Source organism: Prionailurus viverrinus, chromosome B3 (assembly GCF_022837055.1).
Source record: "Prionailurus viverrinus isolate Anna chromosome B3, UM_Priviv_1.0, whole genome shotgun sequence".
NCBI classification, from domain to species: Eukaryota; Metazoa; Chordata; class Mammalia; order Carnivora; family Felidae; genus Prionailurus; species Prionailurus viverrinus.
Window position 1 is genome coordinate 121,301,518 of NC_062566.1, and position 26,716 is coordinate 121,328,233.

The window sequence follows — 26,716 nt, forward strand, 5'->3', positions numbered from 1 at the left end:
CCACACTCAGGTATCACCTCACGCCAGTCAGAGTGGCCAAAATGAACAAATCAGGAGACTATAGATGCTGGAGAGGATGTGGAGAAACGGGAACCCTCTTGCACTGTTGGTGGAAATGCAAATTGGTGCAGCCGCTCTGGAAAGCAGTGTGGAGGTTCCTCAGAAAATTAAAAATAGACCTACCCTATGACCCAGCAATAGCACTGCTAGGAATTTATCCAAGGGATACAGGAGTACTGATGCACTGATGCATAGGGGCACTTGTACCCCAATGTTCATAGCAGCACTCTCAATAGCCAAATTATGGAAAGAGCCTAAATGTCCATCAACTGATGGATAAAGAAATTGTGGTTTATATACACAATGAAATATTACATGGCAATGAGAAAAAATGAAATATGGCCTTTTGTAGCAACGTGGATGGAACTGGAGAGTGTGATGCTAAGTGAAATAAGCCATACAGACAGAGAAAGACAGATACCATATGGTTTCACTCTTATGTGGATCCTGAGAAACTTAACAGAAACCCATGGGGGAGGGGAAGGAAAAAAAAAAAAAAAAAGGTTAGAGTGGGAGAGAGCCAAAGCATAAGAGACTGTTAAAAACTGAGAACAAACTGAGGGTTGATGGGGGGTGGGAGGGAGGAGAGGGTGGGTGATGGGTATTGAGGAGGGCACCTTTTGGGATGAGCACTGGGTGTTGTATGGAAACCAATTTGACAATAAATTTCATATATTAAAAAAAAAAAAAAAATGAAGAACTTCAAAATCTTTTATAACGATATCTCAATATCAAGGTTTTTCTCCATAAATGAATTGGGAAGAATCCATTGATAATTTTTACAAATGTTATAATTCTACTAGTTTTAGCTTTGAGAAAATTCAACCAATTTTAGACATGTAATTCAGACTGTTTATTTGTGGGGAGAAAAAAAAAAGCTTAAAGCCTTCACACCATGTTTCATTACCATCATCCCCTATACCTATCCTTCACTTTTCTTCCCGCAGGCACTTTCTGCTACAGCCCTTGCTTTACTGATTCAACCTCCCAGGCTTAATTTGTTTGGTTGTAACCAAATCTTTCACTGCCTCAGCTTAATCAGATAATGTTCTCTTTTGCTATTTGCCACCATTAAAAAAACGTTTTTCAGCTCCACCAATCATTTTAAATGTATATAATTACAATTTAGTAATTTGTGACATCTGAGTGCTTGCTGTTACCAAGCACAATTCTGAGAGCTTTACATGCATTATACCTCAGTCTTCAAAACCAGATTGTCATCATTTTACAGATGGAGAAACTGAGGCCAAAATGGTTAAGATCAACATAGTAGCTTAAACTGCAAAAATACAAGATTTGCTAGCAATAAATGTCTTTATTAGGATTGTTTTGTTAAAACTTGGTTTCCTAAAGTAGCAGCAGAATTTAAAAAATACAAAAACAAAAAACCCCCAAGCTTCTTAATGATTCATTTGGATTAACTGTAAAATTAAATGCCTATTTAATACCTTCTAAAATAACACAAAATATATATAATAAGTAATACAAACCTCAATAATTCAATTCTCCTGTTATGCATTTACTTACAAACTCTGAACTAAAGAAAGGATTTAGCTAAACAGAATAATTTAAAAACATGTCCTCATATAATTCTATCGTAAGTAATCTATTCTTTGGAGAATTACTTAATATGTCAAATTTATCAATTTTAGTTACATTTTGTTGGTGCCTGGAAAATACAACTATTCTTTTTAAAGCTACTCTGAACTTGTAATACAGTTTAATAATTCAGATTGTCATCCCACCCTAAAGGTATAGAACTTAATGATAACCTTTTTTTTTTTTGATAAATGGAACTTAACAATGTATTTTCCTTTCTAAACTGTATAGTTTTATTCAGTTAGCTACATAATATTATACACTAGTAAACAAAGCAAGCAACATTACTCTTTTTTAAATAACATCTTTAATTAAAGTTTTTGCAAAGGTAAAATATTAAACTTAAAATAGGTCTTAGTACATCAAAATACTAAGTTCTCTAATTGTATTCCAAGATGGTCTTTAAAACATAATATCCTGTATATCACAGAAGAGCAACCTTGATCTGCAATTGTACAGAATGAATTTTACAAACATAATAAATATATTTACGCCCTTACACATAACAGTATGTACAACAGCAGTTGACAATAGTAGCTCAGAACAGCAAAAGGATTAGCCCCTCCCCCAAAATTGTAGCCCTGACACATACTGGACTGATTTAAGGAACCTTGACTAAAATAGTAGTTACTAATTCCACGTAGTTCTTCCCTTAAGGGAAGAACTTGTTCTTGTTCTCTTGTTCCTCAAAATAAACAAAAATAGTAAGCTCGGTGTTTAAAGTTCTTCCTTAAATCATAAAAATGACAAAAGATAGACTAAGGCAGGCTTAAAAAGGGAATTATAAACTTGAGAATAATTTCCATAGCATAATAGATTAAAATGCAAAACTATTTAACATAAACTCATGAGGAACTATTTAAAGCAACTATGTTTTAACCAATGAATTCAAAATCTGAAATAGCTGACAGATAGATGGGAAACAGACATGAGATAAAATGAAAATGTACAAAGATGGATCAATAAAATATTCCATTGCACAAAAGCTCAAAAAAGTTCAAGATGAAATAATCTGAAAATATAGGAATTTTCTCAAGTGGAAGAAAATGCAAAGTTATAAAGGGAACTCCCAAGAGGAAATTATGTCTACATTCCTGTACAAGGCATATTTACCTTTTGAAAAGAATGGTGACATTATTGCTATAAGATAACCAAAAATTACTCTTAGAGGGAGTCAACCCTTTTTATTCCTCCATAAAAGCCAGAAAAAAGAAAACCAAATCCTTGATTTTCATATAGCAAAAGAAAATCTTTATACAAAAGCTATTATATTTTTATGTTCTTACTGTCTAAAACGAAAATCTATTAGAATACGCTCTTCAAGAACACATTTTAATCACTATACACATCGCTCAGATCCTGATGTATTCCTAAGAATAACATCAAGGTGGCTTTGATTTTAAGAGGCAACAATATAAATGTGATATGATGGCATTTAATTAACAGAAAGAAATGTTAAATGTGAACATTTAAAAAAAATATAAAAGCCCAATATAAAGATCCCCCTCATATAACAGACATTTTACTCTAGAAACTAATTGCACATTAGAGTTGGTTTAGCCAAATGTGGCTCTCTACAGAAATTAAATGTGCTCTCAGGCAATTCAAATGGTCTGATTATACAAATGACCACCAAAAAAAGGGTACATATACTGAAAGGCACACATTTCCCCACTTTACCTAAAATTTTGTGTAAATTTTCCTTAGCACTGTTAACATTAATCTTTTTTTTTTTTTTTTTTTTTTTTTTTGGAATAAAAGGTGCCATCACCATCTGTGCAAATCTAAAGAAATCTTCTTCTGAAACCTTTACTTATTTTCATAATACCAAGTCTGAACTACTTTCCCTCTTTAAAGTAACATGTTATTTTCATTTTCAAAATCTGAAAGTGGGAATCCTTGCCTTTTCAAAGGAATGACATTTTATGGAACCTAATGAAATGATTTGTTAAATACATTAAAAGCATGATTAAGAATTCAAGTACAGTAAAAGAGAAGCAAGTGGCATTCTTATAGCAAGCCACTATAATAAAACTAAAACATTCTATTTGATTAAAAAGGAACACGATGCAGTAATATATAAGAGCACAATTTGGTATGCAGTGTTGTTTGGACCAGCTTTCAGAATTTTCACAGGTAAAAGAAAAGCATTTGCCAAGTATGCCATAATTAATATGCAATATACAGGTGCAAATACAAATGGTTATTTCCTGCTTCAAAATAGCCCTAGTGAGTCATTCTGAAAGCAGTGGTTGTTCATGTTTGAAAACGTTATAAAAACAGGCCAGTACACAATTCTACTATGAATACAAATGTTTGTCTACATAGAGGGCCCAAAACATGAGCTGAATATCATATAGTAATCCAAGGTTCAGTAGCAGAACTACGAGATAGCCAAAGGGTTTCAATCAACATTGCAGCCCTGCTAACTTTTATAGGTAGTTCAGGTCATTGACTTCTTCATTGGGTAAATATAAACCTACTAACAACTATACTGAAGGACAAATGAACAACAGGACTTCTGTGATTTCACCCCCTCCCTTCTCTTCTCCCAGTCTCACTAACAAAAATAAAAAAACCTGTGTGTGCTTTGAGAGTAGTGGGGTAAATAAACCTCGCCTCCAAAAAACTAAATAGAGTAAAAATTAAAACCGTATTACCAGTTAATGGCATCTAAATAAAACCTAACTACTAGCATGCTAGAAACCATCATTTACACCAAAGTTCAGAACATAAGTTAAAGGGTCCAAGATGGTATGTGGGGTGGGAAGTAAGTACGCACACGCACGCACACGCACACACACAAATTGATTTGCCTTTTTGAGAAGTTTAAAGATCTGTGTTAAAAAAACAAACATATAATAGCTCACAGTTTCTCTTTGAATGTAAAGCGTTTCTATGTTACTTCTAGAAACACATATAAAGGCAAATAAAAAGGAAGACAAAAATGGAAGACTTAAAAAAAAATCAATATATGAGTAACTTTACCACATGTGAATTTTGCCAAGATAGACCATGAAAAGAATTAGTTGTAAGAAAATATAGGTGAAGACAAGTGATCCTACAGTTCTCCCAGGCAACTAGTTCACACGGAACACAGCACTGCCACATTGTTCTTTAGAGCCCCTTACAGAATACAAAGCTGTGTATTCTTAATATACATATTAAATTTCTATTCTTAATATACAAGTCAAATTTCTATGCTTTCTTCTCGATGTGCAAACTGGAGCCCATGTATACATTATCAATGGCCTGGAAGGGCCACCAAATCAAAGAGAGGTAAATATGTACTTAGTGGCCCATCCCCCTCTAACCCCCAAAATTTCCCCTCAAATTACAAAGTTGCAATTAAAAGTGGTTTTTTTTCCCCAATTAGAAGAGTTTTTAAATTCTTTACTAGTAAATACAGGAAACTTTAATAGTTACTAAATCGTTTAAGAAAAATCCAGGTCCTCACCACCTGCCCAATGAATGCTTCAATCAATACAGAGTATTATCTGAATATTTAGCTTAAAAATTAAACACATATATAAGCATATTCTCCAGTCCAACAGGAAAAAAAATCTATTCATGTGTATGTAATTTCAGCTAGATGGTACCTCTGTGAACTAAAACTGTATTCCTGAGGAGCCACTCTGGGGTTTCTTTTTAAGGTATGGGACTAAAAAACAACAACAAAAAAAACAAATATGATTTTTCTGGAAGGAAACAGAAGTCATCATTTTAATTCTGCTCAACTCAATGAGACCCAAGTCTTTAAATTACATTTAATGAGAACCTAATTAAAATAAATATCCATTCCTGGGTCAAATTTTGTCTCCAAACTGTGATCACTGATTACTTCCTTTAACTCTTAAACAGATGTTTCATAAAGCAGGGAAGGAAGAGGTATATATTACTGAGGGAGAATAGCTAGTAAAAATATTTAAGACCTATTATGAGAGTTCTAAATTGTTTCCTTATACAAGTGACTTAAAATTCAACACCATAATTCTTACCCTTTTGTAAAAAGCTCACACGCAATTTTTACCAAATATAACCACATACAATAAGCAGTTTCAGGTCAATCTATCAAAAGGGAATTTTCTTCAGTTCGTTCCAACAAATATCTTCTGATTGAACCCAAGTTGGAGGAAGGAATATAGACAAAGCTTTACATGCTAATTACTGGTGGCAGGTACCTGTATTTAAAATCGACAATTGTGGTTTTCCAAAACCCCAGCCTCCCCCACCCCAACAACCCCAGGTGCTACAGTTCCATGGCTTGCCAGTTAGAAGTAGTGTCTATGTTGTCAAGGTCTCTTTGTTCCAGTAGCTTTGATTCTACTGCACTTTTCTGACATGCAGAAGTTAAGTTTTGGTTGGTGTATGTCCCAAGTTTCAAACTGTCCACTTAAAATTTTTTTTTAAGTTTCTTTTGTTTATTTATAAAATAAAAGAACCAACTCTTCACCATTCTGCATCTCCAATGGCTTTGGAAAATATATAATCTCTTCCATTAAGATTCATAATGCCATCCTTGAGATGAAATTTCCATTTGTTTTTACTTCTGTGTATCTAAAGAAACAAAAAAAGAACATAAGAGATACAAAAGATAGGAAACGAAAACCCATTCACATCAAAAAAACTTTTGTCTTGTACATTATTGCATTTACAAATTATTTTTAATTGACAGATAACAGGTAACATTAGTTTCTGCTGCACAACATGATTCGGTATTATAAAATGATCGTAAGTCTAATTAACACTCATCACTATGTATAGTTGCAAATTTGTTTTCTTGTGATGAGAACTTTTAAGATCTACTCTTTGAAAACTTTCAAATATATAATATGGCATTACCTATAATCAACATGCTGTATTTCACACCTGTAGGACTTACTTATTTTATAACTGCAAGTTTGTACTTTTGACCCCCTTCACATTTGCCCCAGTCTCCAACCTCTGGCCTCTGGCAATGACCATTTTGTTTCTATGAGTTCAGTTGTTTTTTGGTTTATTTTTGCTTGGTTGTTGTAGAATCCACAAATAAGTGAAATAATACAGTATGTGCCTTTCTCTGACTTACTTCACCTAGCATAATGCTCTCAAGGTCCATCCAAGTTGTCATAAACAAGCCTCCTTTCTTTTTTATGGCTGCATACAATAATATACAAATACATCATGTGTATATAAACATATACCATGTTTTCTTTATCCACCCATCCAATGATGGACACTTAGGTTGCTTCCTTGTCTCGACTACTATAAATTATGCTGCAATGAACATGGGAGGACATAAACCTTTCAGAGTTAGTGCTTTCATTTCCTTCGAATAACTACCCAGGAAGCAGAACTGCTGGATCATATGTGGTTCCCTTTTTGATTTTTCAAGGAACCTCCACAGTTGTCCACAGTGGCTATACCAATTTACACTCCTACCAAAAGTGTACAAGGATTCCCTTTTTCCCACAACCTCACCAACACTTGTTTTTCTTGTCATTTGATAATAGTCATTCTAACAGGTATGAGGTGGTATCTCATTATGGTTTTGATGTGTATTTCTGACAGATAGTGATGTTGAGTACCTTTTCATGTACCTGTTGGCCATTTTACGTCTTCTTTGGAAAAACATCTATTCAGTTCTTCTGCCCATGTTTTATTTACTTTTTATTTTGTTAAGTTTATTTGAGAGAGACAGAAGTGAGGAGGGAGGGTGGGGGGGGGGGGGGGGGGAGGGAGACAGAGAGAGAGAGCGAGCGCCCGACGCAGGGCTCAAACTCACAAACTGGGAGATCATGACCTGAGTGAGCTTCCATACATTTTGGGTATTAACTCTTTATCAGATATATAATTTGCAAGTATTTTCTCCTATTCTGTAGGTTGCCTTTTTATTTTGTTGATGGTTTCCTTTGCTGTGCAGGAGCTTTTTAGTTTAATGTATTCCCGTTTATTTTTGCTCTTGTTGCCTTTGCTTTTGGTGCCAAATCTAAAAAATCATCACCAAGACCCGTGTCAAGGAACTTACTTCCATGTTTTCTTCTAGTTTTATGGTTTCAGATCTCACATTCAAGTCTTTAATCCATCTTATGTTGTAAGATAGCAGTCCAGTTTCATTCCTTTGCATGTGCCTGCCCAGTTTTCCCAGCACCATTCATATAAGAGACTGTCCTTTCCCTACTGTATATTCTTAGCTCCTTTGTTGTAAATCAATTGACTGCGTATATGTAGATTTATTTCTGGGCTCTCTTCTGTTCCACTGATCTGAACGTCTGGTTTTATGACAATACCATACTGTTTTTTTACAGTATTGTAATATAGAATAAAATCAAAAAGCATGATGCCTCTTTCTTTCTTAAGTTACCTTTGGTTTTTCAGGGTCTTTTGAATTTTAGAATTTTTTGTTCCATTTCTATGAAAATCCCTTGGAAATCTGGTAGGGACTGAACTAAATCAGTAGATCACTTTAGGTAGTATGGACACTTTAATATTAACTCTTCCAATCAATAAGCACAAAATATTTTTTCATTTATTTGTGTCTTCGTCAATTTCTTTCACCAATGTCTCAGTTTTCAGTGCACAGGTCTTTCATCTCCTTGGTTATATTCATTCCAAAGTATTTTATTCTTTTTGATGCAATTATAAATGGGATTGTTTTCTTGACTTCCCTGATAGTTTATTAGCATACAGAAATGCAACATATTTTGTATATTGATTTTATACCTGGCAACTTCACTGAATTACTAGTTTTTTTGGTGGAGTCTTTAGGGTTTTCTATATATAATACTATGTCATCTGTAAATAGCGACAGTTTTACGTCTTCCTTTCCAATTTGGATGCTATTTATTTCCTTTTTCTTGCCTAAATGCTCTGGCTAGAGCCTCTACTATTATGTTGAATAAAAATGGCAAGAATTAAACACCCATCTTGTTCCTGATCTTAGAGGAAAATCTTTCAGCTTTTCATCTTTGAGTATGTTACCTGCATGTTTGTCATGAGTGCCTTTTATTATGTTGAGGTACATACGGCCCCTCTAATATTCACTTTGTTGAGTTTTTATCATAAATGCATCCTGAATTCAGCCAAATGTTTTTTCTGCATCTACTGAAATGATCTTAAGAGTTTAAAAATTTTTTTAATTAAAAAAGTTTAAAAATTTTTTTATCACATTGATTGATTTGTGTATGTTGAATCATCCTTGGATCCCCTAAAATAAAGACCACTTGGTCCTGGTCATGGTATATGATCATCTCAATTGTTGAATTCAGCTGGCTGCTATTTTATTGAGGATTTTGGCATCTGTGTTCATGAGGAATATTGGCCTTTTCTTTTCTTGTGGTGTCCTTGTCTGGTTTTGGTGTCAGGGTAATATTGAACTTATAAAATGATTTTAGTAGAATGTTCCCTCTTCTATGTTTTACAAGAGTTCGAGGGGCGCCTGGGTGGCTCAGACAGTTAAGCGTCTGACTTTGGCTCAAGTCATGATCTCGTGGTTCGTGAGTTCAAGCCCCACATCGGGCTCTGTGCTGACAGCTCAGGGCCTGGAGCCTACTTTGGATTCTGTGTCTCCCTCTCTTTGTCCCTCCCCTACTCCCACTCTATCTCTCTCTCTCAAAAATAAACAAACATTAAAAAAAAAAAAAAAACTAAAAAAAAAAACCAATCACCTCTGCTTGACTATTTCTACTTCTAAATGACCTGGTAACAACTCACCTTCCAAGCTTATTTCCTACCTCCACATTTCTCAAAGACTTTATTTCAATCAAAAGAAGTCTCATCCCTTGCTCCCATTTTTACAAATTCAATTCCTATTTCAAGATCCACCTCAAAAATAACTATTCTCAAAGCTTTCCCTAATCACATCAGCTCAAAGTACTTTTTTTTTTTATTTATTTATTTTGAGAGAGAGACAGAGAGAGAGAGAGCACCACGCATGCACGTGGTGGGGGTTGGGGGAGTGAGAGACAAGAGAATCCCAGGCAGGCTCTGCAATGTTAGCGCAGAGCCCTATGCGGGGCTCAATCTCATGAACCATGAGATCATGACCTGAGCTGAAATCAAGAGTCAGATGCATAACCAAATGAGCCACCCAGGTGCCTCAAAAAGTAGTCTAATTGTTAATTTTCAGTGGTATTCCTAAACACATTTCTAGTATCATTTCTAAGTGTGCATATATATATATATATATATATATATATATATATAAATTATCTTCTCCTACCAAAGTAAAACATCGTTTTCTCAAGACCTAACGTGGAACCTTATACTTGGCAGTATTTAACAAATATATCTGATTACTTAGATTTCAAAAACTATGTATATCTGCAATTAAGCCAAAGGGGGAATGGCAGTGTTCAAACTGGACCAGACCTTGGGCACTCCCATCTTTACTTTCATTTATAGTTTTTAGTTGTTTGTAATTCATGGATTTAAGGGGAAAAAGAAGTCACAAAATTTAATCAACTGAAATGACCTTTCTTCCTTTTCCAAGTCCCATATATCATTCAATTTTCGGTTCAAGCTCCACATCTTCAAAGAAAGACCAACCGTTCTCCCTCTTCTCTGGTTTAAAGGGACTTCAAAATTGAGTAGGTTAGGCTTTCATATTCAAAAGAGGAAATCATGCCTGGAGACGTTCAATGAGTTGACCAGGGGTATATTGCTAATAAGTGACAAAGATGATTCTCAAGTTCTGGTCCAACACACTTTTTACTAAACCAGGTCATTTCATATAATTATCCAGAAATGTTCACTTGTACAGATACGTTCTGAGAACTCATTCCTAAAATTCCACAGTCTAACTTCCCAATGTAAACATTTCCATAGCATATTCTTGGCAAACTGCTGTTCACTGTCTGCTTAAGTAGGATTGGAAAGGGGGGGGGGGGGGGGGGAGTGTCAAAGAATTGCAAATTAAGTTATTCCATTCTGGGCTGCTTTCTACAAGTCTTTCATATTTTACCGCTTACTGAAATCTGCTTTCTCAAAACTTCCACTTACTGATCCTAACTCTACCTTCAGGGACTTAATTAAAAAAACAAAAAACAAACAAAATACACACACACACACACACACACACACACATATATATATATATATATATTTATATATATTTTATATATATATTTATACATATTTTATATATATATATTATATATATATATATATATACACCCTTCATGTATTTGAAAACTGTCATACTTTTCCCCTAGATCACTGAGTTAAACTATATACACATTTAATATTTACCAAATTTTTCTGACTTAGTACAAGAAAATAGAGCAACATAAAATTAAAACTGTGGACTGGGCAGAAACTCTTGCATTAAGTGGTCTTATAGCTCTGGTTGAAAAATACACTATGTAGATAAGATGTTAAACCTCACATCTTAAGATGGATGATTTGAATTCCAAAAGACACACCAAACTTAAATCCCAAATCAATCACTCTCTTCTCCCAAACCTGCTCCATCTTCAGCCTTTCCCTTCTGAGCTGATGGCATCTCCATTCTTCTTTCTGGGTCCTCATCAAAAAATGTTGGAATCATTCTTGATTCCTCTTTTTCTTTTCTACCACATAGCCAGGAAGAGAAAATCTTGCTGATTCTGCCTTCAAGACATATCCAAGATTCAGCTGCTTCTCACCATTTCCAACACTATCCCCCAAGCCTGACTCACCATTGTCTCTCACTTGGATTACAACATCCTGTTAGTCTCCTTGTTTCACCTCTGCTTCCTCTACACAATCTACTCTCAATAAAGAAAGCAAAGTAATCCTTTTAGAATTAAAATGTAAGTGATAACTACATCTATTTGAAACCTTCCAGTAACTTCCCAATTCACACACAAGAACCCACATCCTTGCGAAGTTCCACACCACCTGCCCCCACTTACCTCTGATTTAATCTACTACTATATCCCCTCCCCTGCATCCCCAGTCCAACAATTCTGGTCTGGCCCCTGTGCCACCCCTCACACACAACAGGCAGGCTCTGTTACCAGATAATGACAAGGCTAACTCTCTTCAAGAGGTTTTTTTTTGGTTTGTTTTTTAAGTTTATTTATTTTGCAAAAGGGAGTGTGAGCAGGGGATGGGCAGAGGGGGAGAGAGGGAGAGAGAGAGAGAGAGAGAGAGAGAGAGAGAGAGAGAAAATCTCAAGCTGGCTCTCCACTCAGTGGGGCTCGAGCCCATTACCTTGAAAATCATGACCTGAGCCAAAATCAAGAGACACAACCAACTGAGCCACCCAGGCACCCCAGCTCTCTTCAAGTCTTGTTCAAATGTTATTTTTCAAAAGATCTAATAAGACTAACCTTTTAAAAACTGTAACCTGTCCCTTTCCTACCAATTATCCATACCAATTATCAGCTTCTAACATACCATAATAATTTATTATTAAGTTTTAGCATCTGTTTCCCTTGACTAAACTTCCTAATGGCAGGAACTGTTTTATTTTGTTCACTAGAGTATGTCAACCTCCTAGCACAGTTTCCTGGTACATCATAGACACTCTGTTTGTTGAATGAAAAGGCCTCTGTTTCCTCTTTTCTTTACCACTCCTACAGAGAAAGTAGTAGCTATCCAAAAATGGGTATACAAATTTATTTCCAGCATGAAGCAAGTGACTGCAACCTGAAAGACAATGGGATTATATAAACAAGAAAGTGATGAGTAGCCCAGAAAAAGAAATTCCCCAGACAAGTAAAGAAATGGATGGCATTCTGCTCTAAGACAACATGCAAAAAGCAAATGTAGAAAAGTTTCAGGATCAAATAATAGTCTATATACTCAACACTTCAAGCATATTAAGTAAAATTACCAATAAAGCTGAAGCCTCAACACCTAATGCCATCAGTCTTTATTCATAATAAGAGAGAATTCTGCCTCATTATTAGGTTTAACTATGGTTTTGATTGGCAACATTGACTTCATTATTCTTTCTATAAATAAGATAATGTATTCTAAAACTGACTCATTATTGAAATTCTAAAGTTTAGGCTTCAAATATAAAATCCTAAAATACAAGTTGCTCAAACTATATCCAACCCTATTTTAACAAATTCATAGAACACCAGCGTTCTTTATCATTGACTAAAACATCAAGCCCAGCCCTCCAGAACTCATTTGATTCTACAAATTAGATCTCTGTAAACTTTACAATTGTTTATCATTCAATATACTATTTAAAGCTATTTTGAGTTTCTGTTTAAAACATCAAAATGTTTTTAGAAGCAAATCAAACCAATTCGAACATTTCAAATATATGCAAAATTTATAACAAAGGAGAATACAACCATTCTTATAATATGAAAATACTGGGAAGTATATTCTTCAATCTAGCTAGGGTAAAGGCCTCCCTAGCCCAATAAATCTGACCTCTTGTCATCGTGAAATTGTGTTCTGGGGGTGCTTGGGTGGCTCCATCAGTTAAGCGTCTGACTCTTGATTTCAGCTCAGGTCATAATCTCATGCATGTTTCATGAGTTCGATCCCCACGTCAGGCTCTGTGCCAACAGCACAGAACCTGCTTGGGATTGTCTATCTCCCTCTCTCTCTGCCCTTCCCCTGCTTGCATGCTTGAAAGCTCTTTCTCAAAAATAAATACACATTAAAAAAAAAAAAAAAAAAAAAAAGAAATTGTGTTCTGGATAATTTAGTTGTATGAGGTTCCTTTTCACATTTTCTGACAACAAAGGTTTATTGGTATCTATTTTAACCTTAATACTCTTCCTCTACATAAATGTAACAAGAAATTACATTTATTATAACATAAGGTTTTAAGAAGCTTATCCAAAAGTCACACAGTACAAGAGTGGATGCTCTGGTAATTCGGTATCAATGGCCTCACGGATTTTATTCCGTAATCTCTCTGATAAGTTAACTGGTTTGACTTTACCTTTTCATTACAAAATGTTAAGATTCATTGTTTTGACATTTCCCTACAGTTCTCTTTGCAATAAGCATGGCTACTTAGGAAATTCATTTCTATAGAAGCAACACAAATTTAGCTCTTCATCATTTGTTAAGGAAATTCATGCAGAGTACAAATTTTGCATAATCATGATTGCAGCTCCAGTGCCTGGCACATGTAGATACTTAGTAAGTATTTGTTTCATGAATGAGTGGTGCTTACAAACAAAAACCCAATTGGTTCGGTTAGGGTTTTCATCATTTTGTAAAGACCACTGCTGAAATTAAATTATAAGTGCAATATACTTTGTAGATTTATTATAAATTTAATGATTATAATCAGCAAACAATTTTATTCCAAATTAAATGTTTCAGCAAGTAACAAAATCTCAACAATAATGCCTATAACTACAACAAAGATACTTGGATGGTAGCATCCTTCTGGAGAACTAGGAAAACAAAGATTCAATAACCAATTCTCACACACCTAGTTTAAAAATACCTAGTGCTACCAAAATAAAGCAAAGCTGAGTAATTTTTTAAATGATTTTTGGTAAAAACACATCTATTTGTTATCAGTCCTGCTTATTGCCTTAGTTCTGTCCTTAGTAATAAAAAAAAAAGTGACAGAATTCAATTAAAGCCTTTTAAAGTAGTTGAAGTAAAGGGAAAATGGGGTTATTCCCCTAGATTATTAATGTTAAAGGACAACCTCAAATGGCTCTGTTTTACTTTGTTAACAAGTGGAAGACAGAGTAAATTGGAAAACGCCTACCTCTCCTCATGATTTTACTATAACATTTTTCAAATGTACAGCTACATAAATAATTTCTCATTTTATTAAAATAATCAACTATAACAATGTTTTCATTCACTGTTTATACTGAATATAAGAGGCATCAATTAGCTGCCCAAATGTTTGAACAAGGTAGAACAGATATTTAGGGAAGAAATCATAACAAAAAAAATGTCAGTAATCTGATAAAATCCTTACCTTATCATATTGGCATACAACAACATTTTCTGTATCAAAGAGTTCCTGTCCTTCCTCATCACTCACATCATCTTCACTGTTGAGGGGCTCCTACAAATAAGAAAGAACAGGATTTATTTATACTTCACGTGTTACTAGAAAAAGCCCCTTCTAATACACAATGACTTTGATGTTCTTCGAGAATGAAGGGTCAGATAGAAGCATACACACACACACATATACACCACAAACATATTGTTAATCAGCTATGGTTAAGACTTTGCCAAGGTTACTGAAATGCCAGCAAGAAACCAAAAATTAAAGTAGTTAAGCTACATAACTTTAAAGTCTGAAAAGAGATTTTATTTCCTTCATTCTTTCAGAATAGCACACGATTATTCTCTTCAATAACTGTTTAAATGCCTAGAAGGGGACCTAAGAAAATACAAAGGTTTAATGAGATAATGGCATTATGTACCACCAGAAGTAGCAGAGTAAAAGGGGAAAAAAATGGTGAAGTTGGAGGAAAAAGGGGCTCTAAAACAGGCTAGGAGTCTGGCTTGTGTATACAACACTGAGGACTAAGACTGTTTATAATATTAGCAGGTCTACCATTCTGATGGTAATGGTGGAGGCTTGCAGTATAATTACCTAAGGCATTCAAATGAAAAGGGGACCTGCGGAAGGGTGGGAAAGGATCTCAGTCCCCAAAAGAATTAAAGACCAAGATCTAACTAGTGTATAAAATGACCAAAGATATTAAATTTGACCTCAGTTATTTGAGAGGATAAAAGATATAACCCAGATTTTTAATTAACAGAGAAAGAGAAGACAGGACAAAATAAAAGTGGAAAGGAAAATAAGGTGGTATTAAGTCTATGTCTATAACTAGGCCTGTATCTCACATATATGTGTATGTATATGTATTCTTTCATTTAAAATAGATATCACCAATGTAAATGTAAAAGCAATTTATTGAGGTAAAATTCACATAAAATTCACCACTTTAACCATTTTAAAGTGTACAACCAATCATACTTAGTACATTCACAATGTGTGCAATTATCACCACTATTTAATTCCAGAATAATTTCATCACCTTTACCATTAAGCAGTCACTCCCCATTCCCACCTCTTCCCAGCCCCCGACTTACTGCTTTCTGTCACTATATATTTACCTGTAGATATTTCATATAAATGGAAACATACAATATACACATATAACCTGTGGTGTGGTTTCTTTAACTTATAATGTGTGAGGTTCATCCATGCTGTAGCATAAGCCAGTACTTTGTTCCTTTTTCTGGCTAAATAATACTTCGTTGTATGGATAAACCACATTTTAATTTGTCCCTCCACCAACTGATAGACATTTGGGTTATTTACATTTTTTTGGATTTTGTAAACAGTTTTGAACATTCACACACAAGCGTCTGTTTGAATACCTATTTTCAATTTTCCTATACATATACTTAGAAGAATTGCTGGGTCATATGATATTTTCACGCTTAACATTTGAGGAACCCCCAAACCATATTCCACAGCAGCTACACCATTTTGCATCTCCATCAGCGATGCACAAGAATTCCAATTTCTCCACATCCCCAACAGTATCTGGTCTCTCTCTTATTAGCGTTTTTTTTTGTTTTGTTTTTTTTTTTTTTGAGAGTGCATGGGAGCGGGGGGGGGGGGGGGGGGGGGGAGGGAGAGACAGAGACAGAGACAGAGACAGAGAGAGAGAGAGAGGCAGAGAATCCCAAACAGGCTCAGTGTGGAGCCTGAGACGGGGCTCGATCTCACAACTGTCAGATCATGACCTCAGCCAAATTAAGAGTCGGACACTTAACCATCTGAGCCACCCAGGCGTGTCCCACATCTGTCTCCCTTTTTTCTTTTGTGATTACAGCCATCCCGGTAAACATCAAGTGGTATCTCTTTGTGGTTTTGAGATTTGCATTTCTGTAATAAACAGTAATATTGAACATTTTTTCACAGGCTTGTCGGGTATCTGTATATCCTCCTTGGAGAAATGTCTATTTAAGTCCTTTGCTCATTTTGGAATAGAATTGTTTGTTGTAGAATTTTAAAAGTTCTCTATTCTGGATATTAAGCTCTAATCAGGTATGTGATTTGCAAATATTTTCCCCTATTTTGTAGATGGTCTTTTCACTTTTTGGACATAGTTCTTAGACACACATAAGTTTTTAATCTATTAAGTCCATGTTATTATTATTATTATTTTTATTCCCTGTGCTTTTGGTGTCCCATCTAAGAAACTATTAACAAAACCAGTGTTGTGAGGCTTCTGTCCTGTTTTCCTCTAAGAGTTTTATAGTTTTAGCTCTTACATTTAGGTCTTTGACCCATTAAGAGCTAATTTTGTATATGGTGTGAGGTAGGGGTCCAACTTCACTGTTTTGCATGCGGATGGATATTTGGTTGTTACATTTGTTGAATTAAGACCATTCTTTCCTACTGAATAGTCTTGGCCCATATAAAAATTTTGTAACATGACAGCATACATAGCAGTATTTCACATAAAAAAGACACGCTTAAAACTTAGGGATCCAAAAAAATGTCGAAGTAAAAGAATGAATAGAGCCATACCAGGCAGGCAAATTCTAACTGAACAAAGTTGACATGGCTCTATTAATGTCACACAAAACAGACTGTATGGGGAAAAAAATTGTAGATAAAACAGGAAACTATATAATCATAAATGGTTCAACTCACTGGAAAACACATATTTAAGCTTATGTACATCCATTTTTAGGTTCAAATTATAAAAAGCATAATGAAAACAAAACAAATCCACCATCATAGTAGGAGATCTGAACATATCTCACTCAGTAATCAATGATGGTGTCAGCACACAAAAAATTTCAGTAAGGTAGACATATCTTACCTTAGATATGTAAGTAGACTATCCAAAGAAAATGATTAACAATCTAATTCTAATGGTACATACAGAAGACAACAAAACAACTGCAGAAAACAGTCTTTTCAAATATACAGAAGAATATGCAAATAGTGACCACATAAAGCAAGTCCCGTCACACAGACCATATTCTCTACAAATAAAACAGTTTAGTCACAACAAAAATTAATGAAATAGAAAAAAATACACTAATGAGAATAAAGCTAAAAGTTGATTCTTAAAAAACATCAATGAAATCAATATGCCTCTGGCAAAACTGAACAAGAAGGGCAAGAAGACACAAATAATATCAGAAATGAGAATATTAAAAAAAAGGAAATGACTACATATGATTCTGACACCAAAAAGATTATCATTAACTTTATGCTAATTAAACATTTAAATATGTAATACTAGAAAATGTTGACTTATTCAGTCTCAAAAAGAAAGATACTTGAACAGAGTAAAGACATTACTAGCATCAGATATTTTTAACAGCATACTTTAACAAATATTCACAGAACAATTAAGTATAATCTTAGAAAAAAAAAAGTCCAAGGAAGATGGAATATTTGCCAGAATTCATTTTATAAGACTATCATAAACCTGAAAACCTAGTAAAAAAGAGCATGAGAACAGAAAATCAGACAGTATTTTTCATGAATATACATGCAAAAATCCTGAACTAAGTGTAAGTAATTCAGCAATTCACAAAAAGGGCAATACTCAAGTCATGCTATCCCAGGAATACAAAATTGGTTTACATGTAGAAAACCAATTAGTGCAATTAGTTATAAATAACAGATTAAGGATAAGAAATTGTATGATGATCTAATAGTTGCAGAAAAAGTGTTTAATAAAATTCAATATTTATTTATGATATAAAAAATAAAGCAAAGCTCTTAGTTAATTTGAATAAAAGAGAACCTCCTTAACCAGAGAAAAGATATCCATAAAAAATCTATAGTAAACATTATATTAAATAGTGAATCATAGAAAGGGTTCCCTTTAAGATTAAGAATAAGATAAGTGGGGCGCCTGGGTGGTGCAGTCGGTTAAGCGTCCGACTTCAGCCAGGTCACGATCTCGCGGTCCGGGAGTTTGAGCCCCGCGTCAGGCTCTGGGCTGATGGCTCGGAGCCTGGAGCCTGCTTCCGATTCTGTGTCTCCCTCTCTCTCTGCCCCTCCCCCATTCATGCTCTGTCTCTCTCTGTCCCAAAAATAAATAAAAACGTTGAAAAAAAAAATTAAAAAAAAAAAAAAAAAAAGAATAAGATAAGAAAGGGGCATCTGGGTGGCTCAGTGGCTGAGCGTCTCTTGATGTGGCTCTTTATTTCACCTCAGGTCATGATCCCAGGGTCCTGAGATTGAACCCTACGTGGCTCCACACTCAGTGGAGCTCGGCATTCTCTCTCCCCGTCTTTCTCTTCTCCTCCCCTGCTTGCACGCACGTACTCTCTCAAAATAAATAAACAAACTTAAAAAAAAAAAAAACAAAAACAAGATAAGGGTGCCTGTTATTTTTAATCAATATTGTTCTGGAAGGTTTAGCCAATGAGGTAAGAAAAGCTGTCCTTTTTAATATTTAATTGTCAATTGAGAAAACATGAAAGAATCAAAGATGATAAATATCATGATTAATCAAGGAAATGCAAATTAAAACCAAAAAGAAACACCACTTTCTACCTATCAGACTGCCAAAAATTAAGAAGCCTAACAATATCAAGTATCAGTGAAGACATTAGTACAATCTGGCATTTTATTGTAAAGTTGAAGATATGCATGCCTTAGAATCTAGTAATTCAATGGTTAGGTATAACACTTAAAAGAAAGTCATGCGTGTGTCCTCAGAAGACACACTCCAAAATATTTTATAACAGTAAACAAGTAGACACAAGCCATCACATCAGATATGGATAAATAAGCTATGGTATATTCAACAGTGAAAATAATTCTAGGTATATGCAGTAACTTAGATGAACCTCAGAAATACCACCTTGAGGGAAAAAAAAGTCAACCTGCAGAAGAATACAGAAATTACTCCATTTATGTTATACATAGGCATTCACAATCAAACAATATGCTCTTCAGGAATATAAATACAGATGGTAAACACAAAATTCATGAGCATGGTTACTCTGATGACAGAAGGAAGAGGGAAGAGAATGGGGATTGGGGCGAGGCACTCAGGGGACTTGAACAAAGTATAGGATTATGTTTAACTAGAGGTGGATGTAAGGATGTTTTTATCTTAAATATTTTTTAAAAAAACATTAGATAATTTAAAGAATTTGTACTAGGATAAACAGATTTACATCTTAGGTTGCAGAAAGCAGTAACAACGAAAACTGTTAAGACAAATGTCACCTTGAACACAAGTAACTAAGCAAGAACACTAAGGAAAACAAAGATATATAAACAAAGATATACACTTCTAGAAATACATAACTAAGAAAGACTAAGAAAGAATACTTTGCTTAACTCATGATGGACACTAAGAGTAGATAAAGTGATGTAAGGAACTGATATGTAATACAGACCAAAAGGAAGTCACATTCAGCTTTTTTCTCAAGTTTCCTCTCTTCCCAAATGTTGCCATACCTTCCTAATTACTGAAGCAAAAGATTAACCATATTTATCTGTTCTACCAATGTCGTATGTTTAAACCATATCGTGAATGCATAAGCCAGAAAACTAGCATTACGTGCACTGTCTCCACCCCCTTTATAAATACAACTCAATTTGATACACATTTTTTTATTGTCAGCTATATGAAACAATACTTCATGAAGATAAATACAACCAGAAAAATTTAAAACCCTTACTAGGTTAAAAATCTAACTTTATATTAAAATCTGTATTGTATAATACCCTAACGGCCTCTGAAAAAATAGAATATAATTCATCAGTTTGGCACCGGGTAAAAGAAACTAATAGTTTCTCGTTTCAAGTCTTTTACTACAAACTTACTTCTTCTACCTGCCCATCCTCAGCTCCATCTTTCTCTTTGTCTTCCTCCTCATCATCATCATAGTCTTCTTCTTCATCTTCATCTTCTTCAGATGACGTATCCCCAGTTCCATCAACCTGTAACACCAATGGAGCTTGTGGCTGAGCAGGCTGGGCCTGTGGTTGCTGTTGGCCAGCTGCAGTTATCTGTGCCTGTGCCGGTGTTGGTGCAGCCACTGTTGTAGGTATAACTTGAGTCTTATTTCCTGTAAATAAGATTTGCTGTGGCTGAATGATGACACCCGTCTGTGGTGAAATCCCTCCAGGAAGAGGGGCCAGTACCTAAGGCAAAAGAAACCCATATTAGAAACTAGTCAGAGGACCAAGCAGCTCAGTTTCATGTGGTACATAGACAGACCTAAAAGCTGAAGAGTCACCAAAAATGACCGTATCTCACACCATTAAAACTACCAAGGCATAAAAGGAATGTTTAGTATACTGATCTGCTTCCATTTTACCATTCAAATTTCTGAAGGAAAAAAGATTTCCTGAAAATAACGGTTTCATTTACTGAGCACTTGCTATGTATATGTACATGGCAGATTCTGTACTAAGAGTTACATATAAGTTTATTTATTTGATGTATGGATAGGTATAGTAACTCACCAACCTGCCACTCACTAAAAGGCAAAATCTTAAGCTAGACTTTCTGACTTTGCTCTAATTATTATGTTACACTGCCTCCCTGTGGAGAACACCGCACTGGAAATGTGAAGTCTTAGGTCCTAGTTTTGTCTAAGATCCCAGATAGAGATGTAGCAGAGGCATGTCACTTAACCTCCCTTGGCTTTTGTCACTTCACTGTTATACTAGGATCAATGGTTCTCAACCCTGGCTGCAAATTACAACCACCTGGTAACTTAAAAAATACTGGTACTTGGGCCCCAGTCCTATTATTCTGATTTAACTGGTGTGAGCAGAAATGTAATCATTTAAAGCTCCCCAGCTGATTCTAACCATGCAACCACACCAGATCAGACAATTTCTCAAGTTCCTTTCAGCATCTGGAATTCTAAGGTAAACCACAACTCAAAAAGAACATATCAACAAATATTAATTATATCTTTTATAATAAACATATTTATAATTATACTTCCTAATAAATAAAAAGCAGAGACTTCCTAGTGATAAATAAAAACAATGAATGGCAATTACTTGCCTTTAGTTTCAAGGAATGCAAAATAAAACAATATTTCTCTTAAGAAGTTTACAGATTAATGGTGCGTAGGCAAAGCAATAAAACAACTCAAGAAGATAGAAGGCTTAAGGACATCTGGGTGGCTCAAGTTGGGTGAGTGTCCAACTCTTGGTTTCGGAGTTCAAGCTCTGGGCTTCATGCTGACAGTGCACAGCCTGCTTGGGATTCTCTCTCCCTCTCTCTCTGCCCCTCCCCTGCTTGCACGCTCTAATAAACAAACTTTAAAGAAAAAAAAAGACAGAAGGTGTAACAGAAGTATGATATGATGTTATGAAAACACGGGACAGAGTATTAAATTCAGCTTGAGGGACAAGGTATGGTCAGAGAAGCCTTCCTAATAGGTTAATACTTGAGTTCATTTGTGCTTGGAAGATTAGCCAGGTTTTTCCATTTGATCAGTTGGTTGGTTTGCCTGGGGGGCAGCGGGAGTGGAGGGAGTTGCTGGAACGAAGGCCAAAGGACATTCTAAGTAGAAGAGTAATATCAAGTGAAACCCAAAAGTAATAGCAGGAGAAAATCTGGAAAGCTGTATATCAGATGGATTAATGCTTCTCTGATCTTACCTCTATCTTCATACTATTATACAAACGTTATGTATTTATGTGTCTCTTTTTTAAAGTACCTAAGTTCCTCAAGAAAATAACCATTTCTCTTTCCTCTTTGTCTTCATAGTATAAGAGTTTAACACCTGGCACACAAGTAGATACAAATATTTAACTTTGATCTAAACAGCAGCTGAACCAGATAACTAGAAGCATGGCAAGAAATAAACCTGAAGAGAACAAAAAAACAAGATCCAAAAAAACCCAAAGATCCTGTGAACCATGCTGAGGAGTTTAGACTTTTTCCAATAGGCAAGGGGAAATCATTATTTTAAGGATTTTAGAAAAATAACTACAAATACAGAGTAACAGGTTAGGAGGGCACAAGACTAGAGTCAGGGAAATCAATTAGGAGGATAACATATAGTATTAAAGTGTGTATATATATATGTATATAGTGTAATTATATATATATATATACATATGTGTATACACACACCTTCACATTTTTAAAAAAAATTTTTTTTAACATTTATTTATTTTTGAGAAAGAGAGAGACAGAGCACTACTGGGGGAGGGGTGGGGCACAGAATCCAAACCAGGCTCCAGGCTCTGAGCTGCTAGCACACGGCCTGATGCAGGGCTCAAACTCACAGACCACGAGATCATGACCTGAGCCGAAGGCAGCCGCTTAACCAACTGAGCCACCAAGGTGCCCCGCTCACATTTTACACATAGTATATAGCGCGTGTGTATATATATATATAGTACTGAGACGATAATTGTATTTTAAGTGAGAAATTAAGAAAGCATGAACTAAGGAAATGATAGGAGAGTCTGAGAAAAGAAAACTAGTTTCAAACATATTAAGGAACTGCAAACATGTTAAAACTGCAGTCTGAAAAAAAGGAGCTATTAAGAATTGGTAGGAATTTGTCATATGTTGCATATTAAAGGTAAAGGAGGGGGGAGAATCCCACATCCCACACCCACTTCCAGAAAATGTATAAGCTTCATGAAACTAGATTCATGCCTGCCCTGTTCACTCTTAAATCTCTAGTCCCTTGCAAAGACCCTGATACACAGCCACACAGTAAATATTTGTTGAATGAATACCAGATAACTTGGGAGGCTTAGGAAGCTGGAGAGTGGTGCCACTGACTGAAAAACATGTTCGGAGGGATGATGAAAGATAAGCAAGGATAATGACAACTTAGTCTTAAACATACTGAATGTAAGTTAAGCTGTGACGTATACAGGAGTAATTTAGAATGACAGGATGTATAGTATTAGAGAATAGTCTAAGCATTCATATAGACAAAGCCATGAGAAAGAGAAAGGGAACCACCCAGAGAATTCAAACAGAAGAAGAAAAAAGAACCCCATGGTGATCATAACTTATGACTCTATTACCTGTTGTATAACAGGGGCTTGTACTCCACCAGGCTGCATTTGTGGTATAACTTGTTGTTGTAGAACCACTGACTGCTGAGGCTGGAAGATATACTGGGCACCATTGGCTGCTCTGACTACTTGAAGAAGCTGGCCTAAAGCAAAACATATATATTACAAGTCACCATTTTAGCAGTAACCATCTCAAAATAAATGAATTCATGGTAAATGTCAAACCACCAAAATGCCCTATTAATTCTCAAGTAAGAAGTCTAACGATTTTATTAAGCGTTGTCACCCATACACAGCAAACTTACCTTCTTCACTTTTCTCCATGTTTTATAAATGTTTTAAAATGTTTTCTTTTCCTTACTTATCCTCATAAAACTCTTTTCCAATAAAGTTTTAACAACAGATTATGAGAATTGATTAGAAATTTAAATTATCTTTACTAACATGTTAGGAGTCATGAAAGAGCAGTAAGCAAGATCAGATGTTTTCAGGGGCTCTTTGTTTTTAAAGCTTAAAGACATGAAAGTGTAACAGTTTGTTATTATCTTGAGCCAAAGCACCAGGGTACTTAGTTTCAAAATGCTTAAAAACAATCAAAGCTTGCTGAACCAATTATCATTGCCACATAATCCTAACTGTATGCATGGTTTATACACACAGAAGTGAATCCCTCTCTTTGTTGTTTTAGATGATGCAGAATCTTCAAATAATTAAAAAGCAACAATTACACGTTAAAAATATGTAGAAAGTTCTTTACAAATTTAGAATTTTATTGGCAAAATAATAAGAAATTATATAATTACGATTACAGAAAGAATACTTAAAAGCCACATAAATTCTTCCAACGTTAATATGCCAAAAATCCCAAGTAAATTTTGTCAGTTTATGCAGACATGCTATATAAAACAGAGTACTTAGTTTGATATCACAAATTTGTTCAAAGGAGTCAAGTTTAATTTATTTGGCAAGTTAAAGGTGTTTAATCTATGTAAGTATTAAATCTATGTACGTATTAATCTATGTAAAGGTGTAAAAATCTATGTATTTCTATATGATTATACTTCATTCAATAAATAGGATTCTTATTCACAGATCAAAAGCTCAAGTGCAATTTTCATCTTCCCTACTGCATCCTCAGCAATAATTATCATTTAATGTGCAGTAGTACTTGATCTTAATAACCTAATAAGATAAATCACAAAAGAAACACTGATTTTTTTCAATGAGGCCAAAACAAAGACTAGATGGTACAATTTTCTGAGTTATACATATAAATAATGGTGCTATTATTCCTAATTACCTGAATTTGTTAATATCTGTTGAACTGGAGTCACGCCTGCAGGGAGTGCCAAGGTAGCAGCTGTAGCAGCAGCGCTCTGGTGGGGGGGGGGGGCGGGAAGCAAAGGAAAAAAATCAAAACCACATATGGGCACAAGATTACCTCAGTTTAACTCTGGAACATTTTAATAGTATTTGGAAGTTTATTGTTTAGTGTATACTAATACTAAAAGTTCTAATGAGACTAAATCCCATTTTATAAAATGATACAATAAAGACTACCTAGCCTAAATGCTTTGCTTAAGTACTTCAACTAAGTAGAGTAGTATGAAGCGCCTGGGTGGCTCAGTCAGTTAAGTGTCTGACTTTGGCTCAGGTCATGATCTCATGGTTTGTGGGTTCGAGCCCCTCTTCACTGCCAGCACAAGAGCCCACTTTGGATCCTCTGTCTCCCACTCTCTGCCCTTCCCCTGCTCACACAGCGCACTCTCTCTCTCTCTCTCTCAAAAATAAACATTAAAAAAGAAAAGAAAGAAAAAGAAAATGTGTTTCTTCTTGTCATTTAATAGGCCTAAGTAATTTCTACACCTAAAGCCTCAAACTCCCACTATGTCCCCAGAATACAGCTATAGCCCCACCAGGTTGTCTTCATGAAATGCAGGTTCTGCATTTCATTTATTTTAATAAATCTTGTCTGTATAGGCAAAAGAAAGGTAATCTAAGTCTGAGGAATAAGTTAACAGCCATTTACTACTGAGAAATATTATTTAGAAATACGAAGGGCCTAGAGGCACCTGGGTGGCCAGTCGCTTAGGCATCTGACTTCGGTTCTGGTCACGATCTCAGTTTGTGGGTTAAGGCCCCATGTCGGGCTCTGTGTTGACAGCATGAAGCCTGCTTCGCATTCTCTGTCTCCCTCTCTCTCTGTCCTTCCCCCACTCGGTTTCTCTCTCTCAAACTAAACATTAAAAAAACATATTAAGGGCTTATAATTCATATTTTATAAGATTAATAGATCTCCCTGTACTGGCAAAGTGACAACTCTAGTTTCTACACATCATACATGACACAATGACCACCTACACACCTCTGCATGTTCAAGTTGCTACCAATAAATATTTCTGGAGTGACATACCATACACAAACCATCCTTTATTGATATCTACTGAAAATTTATTCTCGTATTATATGAAATAGCATTAGAATAATGCATTAGAGCAATTATTTCATAAAGGGAACCTGCAACACTGGTTTGATAGAAGATCCTGTTTTGTTTTGTTTTTAATATTTTTGAAGTTTATTTATTTTGAGAGAGAGAGAGAGAGAAACTACAAGCAGGGAGGGCAGAGAGAGGGAAGATACGAAGAAGGCTCCACACTGTCAGCACAGAGCTGACAGATGGAGGCTTGAGCTGACTAACTAGGAGATCATGACCTGAGCCAAAACCAAGAGTCGAACACATACCCAACTGAGGCACCCTGGTACCCTGGTCTTGTTTTGTAATTTCTCTGAAATACCTAATATATTACCTAATATATTACCTAATTTTTACCACTATCCTCCATTCTTACTGAATTACTTAACTTTTCAATGTGTTCATTTCCAAAGCATGCATAACTATTAAAAAAATCAAAACTGGGGTGCCTGGCTGGCTCAGTCAGTACAGCATGTGACCCAAGAGTTCAAGCCTCATGCTGGGTGTGGAGATTGCTTAAAAATAAAATCCTTTTTAAAAAAAAATTAGAACTTTTAGAAAAAAATTTTTTTTAAGTTTATTTATTCTGGGAGAGACAGAGACAGCATAAGTGGGCAAGGAGCAGAGAGAGAGGGAGACAGAGAATCCCAAGC

The 26,716-nt window shown here is 35.2% G+C and overlaps 1 protein-coding gene across 2 annotated transcripts in view; it reads right to left on the bottom strand.

The window, feature by feature from the left end:
• Positions 1–1,947: 1,947 nt before the first annotated feature.
• The window catches only part of GTF2A1 (general transcription factor IIA subunit 1), a 44,042-nt gene continuing 19,273 nt past the window's right edge, over positions 1,948–26,716 (bottom strand). For both annotated transcript variants that reach the window (XM_047864711.1, XM_047864713.1), the window contains exons 5-9: positions 24,891–24,966; positions 23,600–23,733; positions 20,408–20,728; positions 14,543–14,632; positions 1,948–6,216 (exon numbers count right to left, since the gene is read on the bottom strand). In XM_047864711.1, the coding sequence (XP_047720667.1) occupies positions 6,109–6,216; positions 14,543–14,632; positions 20,408–20,728; positions 23,600–23,733; positions 24,891–24,966 (729 nt within the window). In that variant the 3' untranslated portion in view covers positions 1,948–6,108. The remainder of the gene's footprint in view (positions 6,217–14,542; positions 14,633–20,407; positions 20,729–23,599; positions 23,734–24,890; positions 24,967–26,716) is intronic.